At 35.3% G+C, this 13,428-nt stretch overlaps 1 protein-coding gene across 1 annotated transcript; it reads right to left on the bottom strand.

The window, feature by feature from the left end:
* Positions 1-944: 944 nt before the first annotated feature.
* Positions 945-1,490, bottom strand: LOC149181951 (uncharacterized). Its single transcript, XM_089414393.1, has one exon. It carries the CDS (start codon positions 1,488-1,490, stop codon positions 945-947), a length of 546 nt encoding a protein of 181 aa, XP_089270519.1.
* Positions 1,491-13,428: the final 11,938 nt, after the last annotated feature.

The raw sequence follows: 13,428 nt of genomic DNA, 5'->3' as shown, positions 1-13,428 counted from the left end.
TCTCAATTGTTATATACTTGTTACATTCTTCAAGTCGAATTTCTATTTCTATTTTGTATTATATAAAAAGAAAAAAGATAAACTATATAGTATTTTTATTATATAAAAAGAAAAAAGATAAACTATATAGTATTTGTTAGTAGCGAAAATCATCTTTATATTTTAATATTATATAATATTATAATTAAGTATAATATTTTATTATTTTATATACAAGTTTGATTAATTATTTTAGTTACATTGAGAAATCTATTTTTAAGTTAAAAACGTCGGAATACAAATATAATCTAATTGTTTTAGATATTTTTAATTTAAAAATACTATTTTTTTCGAATTGAATTTTTTTAATTATTATAATTTTATTTTTAAATACATAAATAAAATTATCATTCTAAAATAAAGTAATGACATTGAGAGTATATAAAAAACATAATTTAATGTAATATACACCCCACATCTATCAATTAAAATAGTTTTTATTTATCTTTAACCTATGGAACCTTTAAGGTGCTTGATAAAATAAAGTTTAGTTTTTTTTCTTTCTTTTTTTTTCAATTAAAATAGTTTTTTTATTTATTTTTATTTTAGATTATTATCATTCTAATAACAACAATTTATGGAACCATTAAGATAACTTGATAAAATAAAGTTCTTGTTTTCTGTTTTTTTTTTTTTTTCTTCAGAGAGAAAAATCTGTATAGTATTATATTGAGACAATATAAAGAGTACATATGAGATATAGCAATAGCTAAAACACTAGCATCCTTGTGATCATATGGAACCAAGATCTTACAAATATAGGGCCATCATCATGAAAAACAGAAACATGGATATAGCAAATAGTCTGACAAAATGCAAGGAGCTAATTCAGATGTAGAAAAAACTAAAAGCCAAAAAGAGAAAAACTGTGAAACATATCTAGATAGGGAAGAAAGCAAAAAAGATTAGATAATATTCCCGGGATGAAGAAATCCTGAATGATCCTGAATGAAGCATGTTCGGTCGTCCACAGATATCAACAAGGAGCAAGCACCAGGCTCAAGAGATAGAGCATCTTTAGACAGACGGTCCTCCTGATGATTAAGGGAGCGGGGAATGTGCTTGATAGATGGCTGAACTAAATTGTTCCATAAATACATAATCTGATTCATCCATCCAGAACAATGTGGATAATTGATATGGCAGGCACCCCTGACATGGTCAATCATGACTTTCGAGTCCCCAAAAATAGAAATGTTCTGAATCTCCATAAACACGCAGAAAGCAAGCAGTCCAGCTAAAGCCCTTGCCTCAGCCAGGCTGTTTGTACCTCTCCCCCCGTTCCAAGATAAAAAATATTGCAACTTTTCATCCATGATTATATGAACCCCGCATCCACATATATTGAACTGTTCGGCCCCATCAAAGAAGGCCGCGGGCAGAGTATTGAGAGGGACAATCTCGTCAATTTTTCGTTGCACATCCTTCTTGGGTTCCTTCATAGGCAGCATACCGTGAGTGGCTAAAATATGTTGCAAAGAAGACATCAAAGGCTCTTTAGACTCCTAAAATATCTTGGCGTTCCTCCATTTCTATAAACACCATAAGACGATGATAAACAGAAAATGTCAAGATACTTTTTGCACACTCCACCATTGGAAAGCATCCTATACTCTATACCACCACCTCACAATCGCGAGCGAGAGCGACAGAAACACCAAGCACGTGAAGTTTGCCAACGTTACCTTCCGAGGAGAAACTGAGAGTGCACTTGTTCCAAAAGTGAGTAGGTTAAACAAAACGGAGAACATATGAGCCACTCCACAGAGATGAGGGGAGTGAAAGGCCAAAAAGCCGAGTGACCAAGAAAATCGCAAACGCAGTGGATGAAATGGTTAAATAGATGGAGATGAAAGGTGCGCGTCCCAGGCCAGGTGTAATGGGAGAAAGATAAACAAGCATGCATGAGCTACCACGAGAAAACGTGTATGGAGCATGCAAGGTAAGGCCGGATAGTGGAGCAGGAACGTGGCAAAATGTCAATGAAAAGGGAGGAGGCCTAGAAATATGTAGCTCAGGATAGGATCATAGAGGTGGCAAGCTTCATTGGCAGACTGTGAGCGGACCAAAAACCTGGTTGGCTCCCTGCGTCAACAATCGCTCCTGCTCCGGCATCCAACAAATATAGTTACTATAGTCGTCATAGTTCAACATTTACCTTTATTTATGCTATGCTATATATCATGAGAAACCCACTATCTTGAATGTCCAACTAATTAAATGTTATGTTTGGGGCTTGACGAGGTTCACCGCCACATCTCCTCAAGGAATGATTTATATATTTTTCTTTTAAGTTAATAAATCTCAACTATAGATGTAAGCACCTGTAAGTGGTCCTTCGTGGAGTTTATGATTTAAAAAGGTTTTTCTTTTTCCTGAACTTTAGCTTGACTTCCGGCTTAATATTTCATAAGGTTATAAGAGCTTAATGAGGCACCTGTCGATTCCTCTCAAAACCAACTTTATCCTATCTCTACACTTTTCTAGGTCTCATGATTTAGACATTTGGGAGATGATCCACCATTGTTTGGCTCGGAATCAGAGCAAACGGTCTACGGAATTTCGGTTCGATAATGGTAACCAACCGCTTTTCTCACTCTCACCGCCGGTAATTTGCACATCATCGCTACCTGAACCTATCTGGTGTGATTTTCGACTAGGGTTTTATTAATTACGAGTTGGAAATTCCTACTTCTCTACAGGTATGATAAGTTTCCAATAGTTAATTGCATCAACCCTTTTATTCCTTTGCCTCATTATGTTTTCATATTGGATTGAGTTTAAAATTTCAGCCTCCTTATAGGTCTTAGCCCATGTCTCCAGTCTGTTGCTGGAAGGTTCCAGTGGCGGGTTCTCCTATACGAGTTGGAGATGGCTAGCTAAGGGTGGATGCTACTGGTATCGCCAAAGGTTAAACCTTCCTTTTATTTTTCTCATTTACAAACTAAGGTCTCTCAGTCATTTGTAGGGATGAGGATATGCATACAACCTGAAGCTTCTATAGGTGAGGACCCGTACTTGTTTCTTGGCCAATTCTATTAGTTACAGAATTGTAATTCTAGATTTTTACTAATCTTAAACATCCTCTTTGTGCAGGTTAGGGTTTGTACAACTCACATTCTTGTACTGGATTTACTTACCTTTGGAGTTTTGGGGTCTCGTCCTTACAATGTTCTTGCCTCACCAACGTATCCTACAAGCTTACTGCCGCTAGTCATGGAACTTAATTTTGTTATATATTTACATCATTTTAATTACGGCTAGCTTGCCGCTCGAAATAGCATACCTGCTAATATAGGGTTTCAAGTTTTTTTCTTCTGGTATTGTTTGATATGGAGCCTACCCACTGTTTTGGTGTAAAAATCTCGTCTTGCGGACAAGACATGATCTTTACAGATTCAATGACTGAATCGAGTAACAAACAAATAAACCAATAAATATTTTTGTAGGGTCATCATTATTGACTTAGAAAAAAGATAATGAAATGTAGAATCGAATGGAAATTCCTGAAGACCACCCAAATACCTGATGAAGACCTTCGTTTTGGTTTGATGCAACTTCTTAATGCTTAGAATCCAAACATACAAATGCAATAACAAACAAAGAATCAAAGGCATATCATATATAAATGATTAAATAAAACTTATAGTAGTTAGCAAGGAGCTAGTATTTAATATCATTACCAATGAAAAACGAAATTAAAACATAAATACATCATATCCATTAGAAAATATGGTGAGAAAGAAACATTATTTTGTATTATAATTGAATAAAAAGGAGAGATACAACCGAAACTTGATGCTACAAACCTCTTTCCAATAGTCTTACATATTCCCTTAAATGACAAGCTTCTAGCCTCAAATTGCCATCATAAGTTCACATCAAAAGTCAACTCCTTCCTCTCTGGTCTGTGCTAAATTTATAGGCCAAGAGGAGGAGGATTGAGATCCTCTTCCTAAGGATCAGATCCATAAAAAGAGCGATTAGGGTTCCAAAAAGAGAGGAAGTAGATCCATAAACCAAGGGATGAGGACAAGTAGGTAGGGGCCTGAGTCTTTCTTTTTGGTATAATATTCAACAACAAGACTTTTGTAAATTGCTTTTTACTTTTACCTACGCTAAAAGGTTTAATGGAGAACAAAGTGACAAATTGGGTAGGGTACAATGATTAGAACTGTCGTTGCACATATAGTTTTTAGAAAAAGTTTGACACCGCTTGAAAATAGGTTTTTAAGCAATATAACATGGGATTTTTGTTGTATTTGAGATAGTTTTACTTCCAACATTGTAGGGGATCGCTTGGAAACAATTCATCAGATAACGAGAGATTCAGATTGGCAGTCATTATCTAATGGTGACAAAATGACATGTAACTCCCACAAGGGTTGGGACAAGACCTCAAGTTTTGGAAAACGGTGTGCATAATCTCTTTGTTTTATGAAATAGCAAGTTGTGAGTTTGTACAAATTATTTCGGAGTATGTTTTGTTTGGAAATTATTTGTTGATGACCAAATTATTTTATTACTTATTTCATTATTATTGGGTCAAGACTTTGAGGTTGTTTATTTATTACAATGTATACTCTTTGGTCTTCTATTAGCAGTTATTGGCTTTACAAATTTCTCTGTGGTTTCTCCTATGTGTTTAATAAATTTAGTTAGATCGACAAGATTTGCAAGTTTGATGATACGATGGCATAATTAGTACATGTATTAAAAACACTCACTGTGGCATATCTGAAAATTGTGTGGTTCTGTAATATGAGAAAATTGTGTAAATGTTATAGTTCGATGTATGTGACCCTTTTTTTCTTCTTTTTTTTTTTGGAAAAATTAAGATACTTAAGCCTCTCTACATTGTAAGCTACCTTTACAACAGAGAAACACATTGGACAATTGACTCAATGAATGTACAAACATTTCCTTTGAAACAATGAACAAACGTGAGTCCAACTTACAATTTTTACATGAATAATTATAGAGTTCATCCAAGTGAAAACCACAGATTACAATACTTACGTGTTTTAAGTTAGACAACGAGTATATCAAGAGGGAACTCAGCACACGTCTTAACTGATGAGATAGGTGGTCAACACCCATTGTCCCCTCGATCCTTTCACTTTCATATTAGTCAATACAATGATCTTCAAGATCCTCTTGAAACCTTCTCAAACTATGCTTAGTCGCACCCATGCTTTTGTAGACTTGACGAGTCCACACTAGGGATTCCATTGGCTAACAAAATTGAGAATTCCCTTTATGACCTCTAGTGGTATCCAGGTTTGAGACCTAATATCCAAGTTTGAAACCTAATTCGAAACTGATTCCATCAACCCTAAATAAGAATGTTAATCCTTTATTGTGCAACTTCCTTTTTAATAGCATCAATTTCCAATTGATTATCCATTTGAGTGTGTTTGTGATATTGATCAACAAAGGCATTGGCTCTAGAGCCCTGCCCATGCCTTGGTCTCGCTGAGGGTGTTGCGGTCCCCAACTTTCCTTCTTGAACATGCATGTTGTCGACGCATGAAAAACAAACAAGGAAGCTTAATAGAGACTAGAGGTGAATAGAGGTGAAGAAAGGCGAGGCAAGAAAAAAAGGGAGGGTGATACAACAAAAATCATAATGAACATGAGGTCAAGGAAACCCAATGAAGGAAGGGGATCCTGTGTCTGAAGCCTAAGATAAGAAGGAAGCAGAATGCACCAAGAAGGTGGATACAAATAATATACCAAAGAGAGCATAACATAAACCAACATAAAATGAGTGAGAATCATGACAATGTGAGACAATATACGTGAAATAAGGTAATCCAATTGTGGCGGTGAAAAGAGGTGATGGTGTCAACTTAGACATTTTCCGTAGAAGAAACGAGGTGAGGAGGGATTGGTCATTCCCTTTCTTGAGCATCAGCAAAGAGGTGGACAATTGCCATTAAACATCGAAAGTTCCCAGTATATGCGAGATATACCATTTTCTCCCCTATGAAACAATGAAAATAGTTGAAACATTTTCCTTTAGGAAAAATAACTTATGAAATAAGCTTTGCGACTAGCAATGTCATTAATGGTAACCACCTTATAATTGCACAATAAATTCATAAGGACTTGCATCTCTGCACGAAAGGTCTCGCTCGAAATCAATTAAATGCTTGCCATAAATAATACATGTGAAAATGTATTCGGTAACACATTATGAGCGAAACTTTCATAGAACACACCTAACTACTCACTAGTTACACTCTCTTTCTAAGTCACCCCAAAATGTATATAAAATAATTTTATATTATAAAATAAAAATTATTTCCTCTCCTATGAAACAATGAAAAGAGTTGAAACATTTTCCCTTAGGAAATATAACTTATGAAATAAGCTTTGGTGCTAGTAATGTCATTAATGGTAACCAACTTATAATTGCACAATAAATTCATAAGGACTTGCATCTTCCCATGAAAGATCTTGCTCAAAATCAATTAAATGCTTGCTATAGATAATCTATGTAAAAATGGATTTGGTAACACATTATGAGACAAACTTTCATAAAACACACCAAACTACTAATCACACTAATCACACTCTCTCTCTTTCTGAGTCCCCCAAAATATATAAAAAATAATGTTATATTATAAAATAAAAATTATATTATAATATTTAATATTATAAATTTTTTAATTAATTAAAAAATATCTTCATTTCTATAATCGTGAAAAGATATTTTATAATAGAAGATCTTTATTTAAAAATTAGAAGTTCATACCCATATTTATTCTTTCTTTGTAACCTTCCCTATAACTTAGGGAATTCTATATAGGATATATATTATTATTTAACATAAAATTATATCATAACATTTAGTATTATAAAAAAATTAATTACTTATAAACAATACCAATTTTGTATTTATGATTTCTATTACCTCACATATGCTAGGGTAAAACAAATATCAGATATATTATTCAAAATGTGAGGTATATTCCAATTAAATTTACCATTTCACTGTTTTATTAAATGCCTTATTATCCCACTTTTTTGGCTAAATTTTCTATGGTATCTATACATATGTATGCACCAAAAATCATGCAGAATTAAACAACATTTACAAAAGATTGTATTTGGATGGTAATGGTAGTGTAACTAGTTAGTCTTTTGCCCGGAAAATCATAAAAATTTTGGAAATATTTTGATAAGATTTAAGAAGGATTTTTGTAAATTCAATGTATAGTTTTCAAATTTCGAGATTTTGAGTACTCTACAAATATTTAATGATGTTGAATTTATTTCTGCCATATAAAATATGATTTAAACATAGTAAATTTATTTTAAAAAATTGCAATTTTCCCATGGCTTTGTATACGACCTAGCCTGCCTGTGATACAGTATCATACCATGTTGACCATTCACGCAATTCCCAGGCCTTTATGACGACGTAACCTACATGTGATAAAGTATCATACGGTACGTTTTGGCACCTGAAACCTGAAATAGGAGTCGCCTACATGGCCTACATGTGATACAGTACCATACGGCTATGTTTTGGTACCTAAAAACTTGATTATTATTAAATGGCAATTTATCAATCGGTTTCTCGATGACATTTTCACATACCTTCACCTTTATATTTTCACATACCTTCACATTTAACAAAGGACGTGAACGTGTTCACGCCACATGTTGTATTAAATACGAAAATATGCGGTCGTAAACAAAATCTGAAATGATGGTTGATGCGATTCGCATCATTCACAAAGTACATTGATGGTAAAATATCCTGGCTGGTATACCACCGGCTTCTTTAAATCGACGACAACAATTATGTCGTATTGTTGACGTTATAGTTCGACTCTGTTATCAGCTTTTCCTTTGCAGTTGTGAAGTGATCAAGATGGCGAGCGGAACTGCTAGTTGCATGAGTTTAAGGCTTCTGGTGAACAAGCAAAGTCGGAAGATATTGTATGCGGAGGCAGGAAAGGATTTTGTCGATCTTCTCTTCAGCTTTCTCACGCTACCAACGGGTTCCGTTCTGAAATTGCTTTCAGCGTTGAAAAATGCAAAGAGAGTCGGCTGCCTCACTAATCTTTACAACAGTGTAGACAAGCTGCAGACTATGTTTATGATTTCCGAGAAATCCGACTTGCTGGAGCCCAAGGTTCTACATAACCTTTCCAACAAAATCCTTCGAATAGAGTCAGCAAACTCGGTACCCACACCCACAGTCTATTATGTTTGCAGGCACCTGCAAAATGGCGGTACCCACCATATGACCAGTCAGATAGGCGGCAGGTGTTCCTGCGGCAACAATACGAGCTATCAGGTGCAATTGCCGAACCCTTCCATGGGAAATAGAACTGATGCTGTAGGAGTAAGTGCAAGTGGAAGCGGCGGGGGAGGATATGTGAAGGAGACGGTTACCTTCATAATCACCGATGACTTACAGATATCTCCGGCATCAACCATTACCAGCCTTAACTTGCTCAATAAGCTGAATGTCAAAGATTTATCAGATTTGGCGGAGCGAAACGCGAGTGTGGGTCCCGATGAGGTAAGGAGATACTATACCTGTTACAGTTTGCGTTCATAACTATGCTGTTAACGAGAAGACCATAATAAATTTATATTTTATTAAAATATAAAACTCACTCACTTTATTCATCTTTTACTCAATTACATTTCACTTATATAGGAACTCAATTCTGTTCAATAACTAACTATTCTGTTCAACCAACTATTCTGTTCAATAACTAACTATAACTAACTAATCTTATTTCTTCATTATTCTCACATCGTCCCTTAATGGAGAAATGGATTTTCTACCATACCTAACTGACTTCTAGAACTTGTACTTTGAACATCTGCTGTAACTACTGCATTAACAGAGGGTAGTTGGGATTAATGCCTTTCTATCACTCCCCCTTAATTCCAACTATATAACAAACTATATATATTCTTAATGATGACGACTTAACAGAAAACCACAAACTTTATCTTGCCTGCTGGTCTAAGTCTGAGCTAGGCTTACAACAAAATATTTCATTTTTGTCTTCTTATGAAAAGGTCCATGCTTGTTCCTTTTCCATTGCTGATGCAGTTTCATCTTCACCTTTTTGGATTTCCTGAGGAAATTCTTTTGCTCCTTGCTTACATACTTAACGTCAACAACCTCTTTTGGATTGAGAGGCAATGCAAGATCTCGAACGAGGTAATTTAATTCATGTTCTCCCCACTTTCCATGAGGAACCAACGAAGGATTCACCACAATGCAATCATCTTTGAACATGGGCGGCCTTCGAACAACATCCATGGTAGTATCCTCCAATGTAGCAGTCATCTTGAAAGTAGATCCAATAAAACTTCTAACAACCGGGCAAGTTTTAATCTCAGTGATTTCTTCAACAGGGTGATCCTCAACAACATGAGGGATTTCTTCAACAGCGTGATCCTCAACAACATGAGTGATTTCTTCAACATCCTCAACAACATGAGTGATTTCTTCAACAACGTGATCCTCAACAACATGAGTGATTTCTTCAAGGACAGGATCGTCAACAACATGAAACTCTTTGTCAATGGACGCAAAAATACTGCTAATCCCAAATGGGTTCATGAGAAAATGATCATTAAAAGGATCATCGTCAAAAAAGTCTAAAAAAATAGACATATCAGTTAGCTTTATCACACTTCAAACAAAACGCCTTTTCTGCTTTATCACACTTCAAACAAAACGCCTTTTCTACAGCCTCTCTCTGCAAAGAAAACCGGGCCGACTGAAACAAAATATGACCACGGTAATAGAAATGGTGAACAGAAACTTGCAAAAACACCAGCAAAGTTCTGGCAGCAAGGTTTCAAGAAAATCAAAGAAACACACGCAGGAAGTATCCGTCTTCTTCTGGACGCACCGGTTCTCACACCAGCTACTGCTACCCGAGTTCTTGACAGGGGTCTTGGCAGCACGCAGACCTCACAGCTCACTGTCGGTGCCCAGCAACTGCTCACACAGCAGATTTCGGCTCTCGACGGAGGTCTGGCAACGGTTCTTGACAGCACTACGCACTCGCTACAGAACTCACCGACAGCACACCAATTCTAAGGAGAGATGAAGCTTGCTTTATTAGACTCGAATCGGACAACCTTTCTCTGTTAACCTTATCCCCTTTCAATTACAGTCTATCTCCGATTATCCTTCAGAGACAGCCAGCTCCGTATCTCAAGCAAATCTCGGTTCTTTCTGTGCGGCGAGCTTTTACCACCGATATACCGGAACTCCGATTTATTTGCTCGTCCGGGCCAAAAACAAACTATAACAAAACAGACACAAAACTTGCACAACAGCAAGACGGCTTCCTTTGACCATCAATTCAAATTTCAACAAAATTCCAAACTTCCATTGAGGTTTCAGTTCAACCCTCTGTCCGGGCGGCGCCACCAAGAGACCGGAAATTATTAACTCAACAGAAAACTCAACAAGACTGTATAGCCGCAGTTCTTTGAAATATAAACAGTTATCATTCCAAAAAATAAAACTACGATTGACCACACAGGTAAACGAATAGTTTGGCTTCAATGTGTTCAGTCATGCAGACACTGACATTCGTCTGTTGACTAGAGTCAATATAAATAATGAAACTGTCACAATCAATATATATGCACAAACAACTTGAATACCCAATCAATCTGTTCCTAAAATCCAAGAAGAAGGGTTCCGATGCAGTGAACCCGAAAATCGAATCCCCATTGTCGGCATAAACGATAGGCTCGTCGTATTGCACACCTGCTCTGTCACAGGCAGTGGCTCGACTCTTTGATTTCAAACCCGCAGCTCTCACCAGCAAGCGGTTCTGAAAAGATGCTGCCCCAACAAACTCACACGCAGCAAAGAAGACCGGTTCTGCTGGGCTCCACGCAGGTGGCACAAACAACACGCCTTCCTCACCTGCCCTCTCACCCCAGCTCAAACCCTGAGCTCTGATACCATATTAAAATATAAAACTCACTCACTTTATTCATCTTTTACTCAATTACATTTCACTTATATAGGAACTCAATTCTGTTCAATAACTAACTATTCTGTTCAACCAACTATTCTGTTCAATAACTAACTATAACTAACTAATCTTATTTCTTCATTATTCTCACATCGTCCCTTAATGGAGAAATGGATTTTCTACCATACCTAACTGACTTCTAGAACTTGTACTTTGAACATCTGCTGTAACTACTGCATTAACAGAGGGTAGTTGGGATTAATGCCTTTCTATCATATTTATCAGGCACTGCAGCTGCTATGGGCTTCGCTGGCTTCCACGACGCCTTTGAACGACGTTTTCCGTGCTGCCATCTCTACTTGAAGGTCAACGTCTCTACGAAAGGACATGTGTTGTTTGGTGCTCGTCAAGAGAATGCTGATGTCAAGTTATATTTTTTTTGTGTTGCAGTGCGGAGGCTTTATTTTTGAATTTTGAATATGCATTTCAAGATGGTCATTAATCGAAAGAAGTTTTGGTGCAAGTATTCGGCAGTGTAATCCATAGGTCGCATACAGAACAAAGTGCACAGTTTGCTTTAAATGGAGGTTGAGCAGAAGTAGTATTAAGCATAGTTACCAAATTCGGCCGAACCGGCTTGAAGAATTCGGAAATTCGGCGGTTCGGTTCGATTCGGTTAATAATTCGCTAAAATTCAATTCGGTAGGAATGGTCGCCAAATAATTTTGTTAAATATTGTTGTAATTTGTAATGTTTATTGCTGGTTATCTTACATCACGACCAGAGCATGTTCCTGTTCGTAAACCAGACTTTTATGGTCAGGATCGTAGTGTTAGAAGAACAGTCTACTGAAGCCTTCCCCTTCTCAGAAAATTTATGATCCTTCATCACGACCAGTATTCGATTCATCTGGTATCTGGTGATTTGAACACTGCAAGTCCCCTCAAATTTCCCCTCACTTGTGTTTAATAGATTAGAGGAAATGAAACATAACAACAGACTTGTCATTGTGGATTTTGATTATTATTTGTAGGTAGGCATTTAAGGATATGCAATGTCCTAAACATAATTTAGACGGCTAGACAATGTATGGGGTTAGATAAAGGATATTCAATGGCCAAACATAATTTTGAGTCAGACAATATTGAAGAATGAAAGGACAAAGGAGTTCAGGAAAAAAAGTCATCTTGAAAGTGAAATGAAATAAAGAAGGGGTAAGAAGTATTTTAATAAAAATAAATTAAAAAACATATTGTAAAAATGAAATAGAGTAACATGAAATTTAAATTTTTATGTATTTAAAAAGTAAATTTTTTGGAATAACGATTTTTAAAGTATTTTTTTCTTATTTTTTAAAATGTCTTTCATATAATATTATTGATTGTGAATAATATTTTACTATTTATTTGTAATAAGATTGGTTGAAATCCAACTTCTTGTTTGTTTATGGGAAATAGATTATATAATGTTTAGATATTTTTGCATAACCAAGATTCAGATCGTTTTGCTCAAAAGATTTTTAATTTATTTTTATACAATTAGTTATTAGGAAATCACTTTATATAATGTATTATTAAGAAACAATTTCATTAATTACTATTTATTAATTGACCAACTAAAAATTTTAAAGTCTAAGATTTGTTGTTCTTTTTTGTTCATGTAGAAAGAGTGCTTTCTCCCCATTTCATTTTATTCACTTCCATTCACCTCCATTGATGATTAGTTCTTATACAAAAGTTTAAGATATGTTATTCTTTTTTGTTCATGTAGAAAGAGTGCTTTCTCCCCATTTCATCTTATTCACTTCCATTCGTAGGAAGAGCGCTTTCTCCCCATTTCATCTTATTCACTTCCATTCGTCTCCATTGATGATTAGTTCTTTTACAAGTCTTAATATAAAATTTTATTTGCAACTTCCATAATGTGATTGAAAACAATTAATTTGAAAAGTATGAGTTTTTTAATATTGTTAATTTTGATTTTTTAAAATTTATTGAAAAAATATTTTTTAGTAGAGATAAGATGAATACTCTCGAATTTTTTCCGTATTGAATTTTAGATAATCAAATTTTTTCCGTACCGAATCGAATTCGAATTCGAATTCGAATTCGAACTTGGTAACTATGGTATTAAGTTCAGTTTACATTCCAGGCCATGTTATCCGGGCATCTATGTAGTAATATCACATCGGATCTTATATAGTTTCTATTTCAATGCTAATCTGCGGTCTAAAAATTACGCTTTTAAATTAAAATGAAATTTAACTTATTGCATAAATATCGCAGGATGGTAATTTAGTTTTATTATTGAAATTTTAGAATGGTTAAATATTTTATTTATATCTTATTTTGACTATGGTTCCCTTCGAAGCAAACATGTTGACAATTTTCCGGACTTTCAAATT

The sequence above is a fragment of the Pinus tabuliformis genome, chromosome 3_2 (assembly GCF_031772625.1).
Source record: "Pinus tabuliformis cultivar Carrire ecotype Pingquan chromosome 3_2, CPIR1, whole genome shotgun sequence".
In the NCBI taxonomy this organism is placed as follows: Eukaryota; Viridiplantae; Streptophyta; class Pinopsida; order Pinales; family Pinaceae; genus Pinus; species Pinus tabuliformis.
The sequence above is the reverse complement of the archived record's forward strand: the minus strand, read 5'-3'. Positions and strand labels throughout refer to the sequence as shown.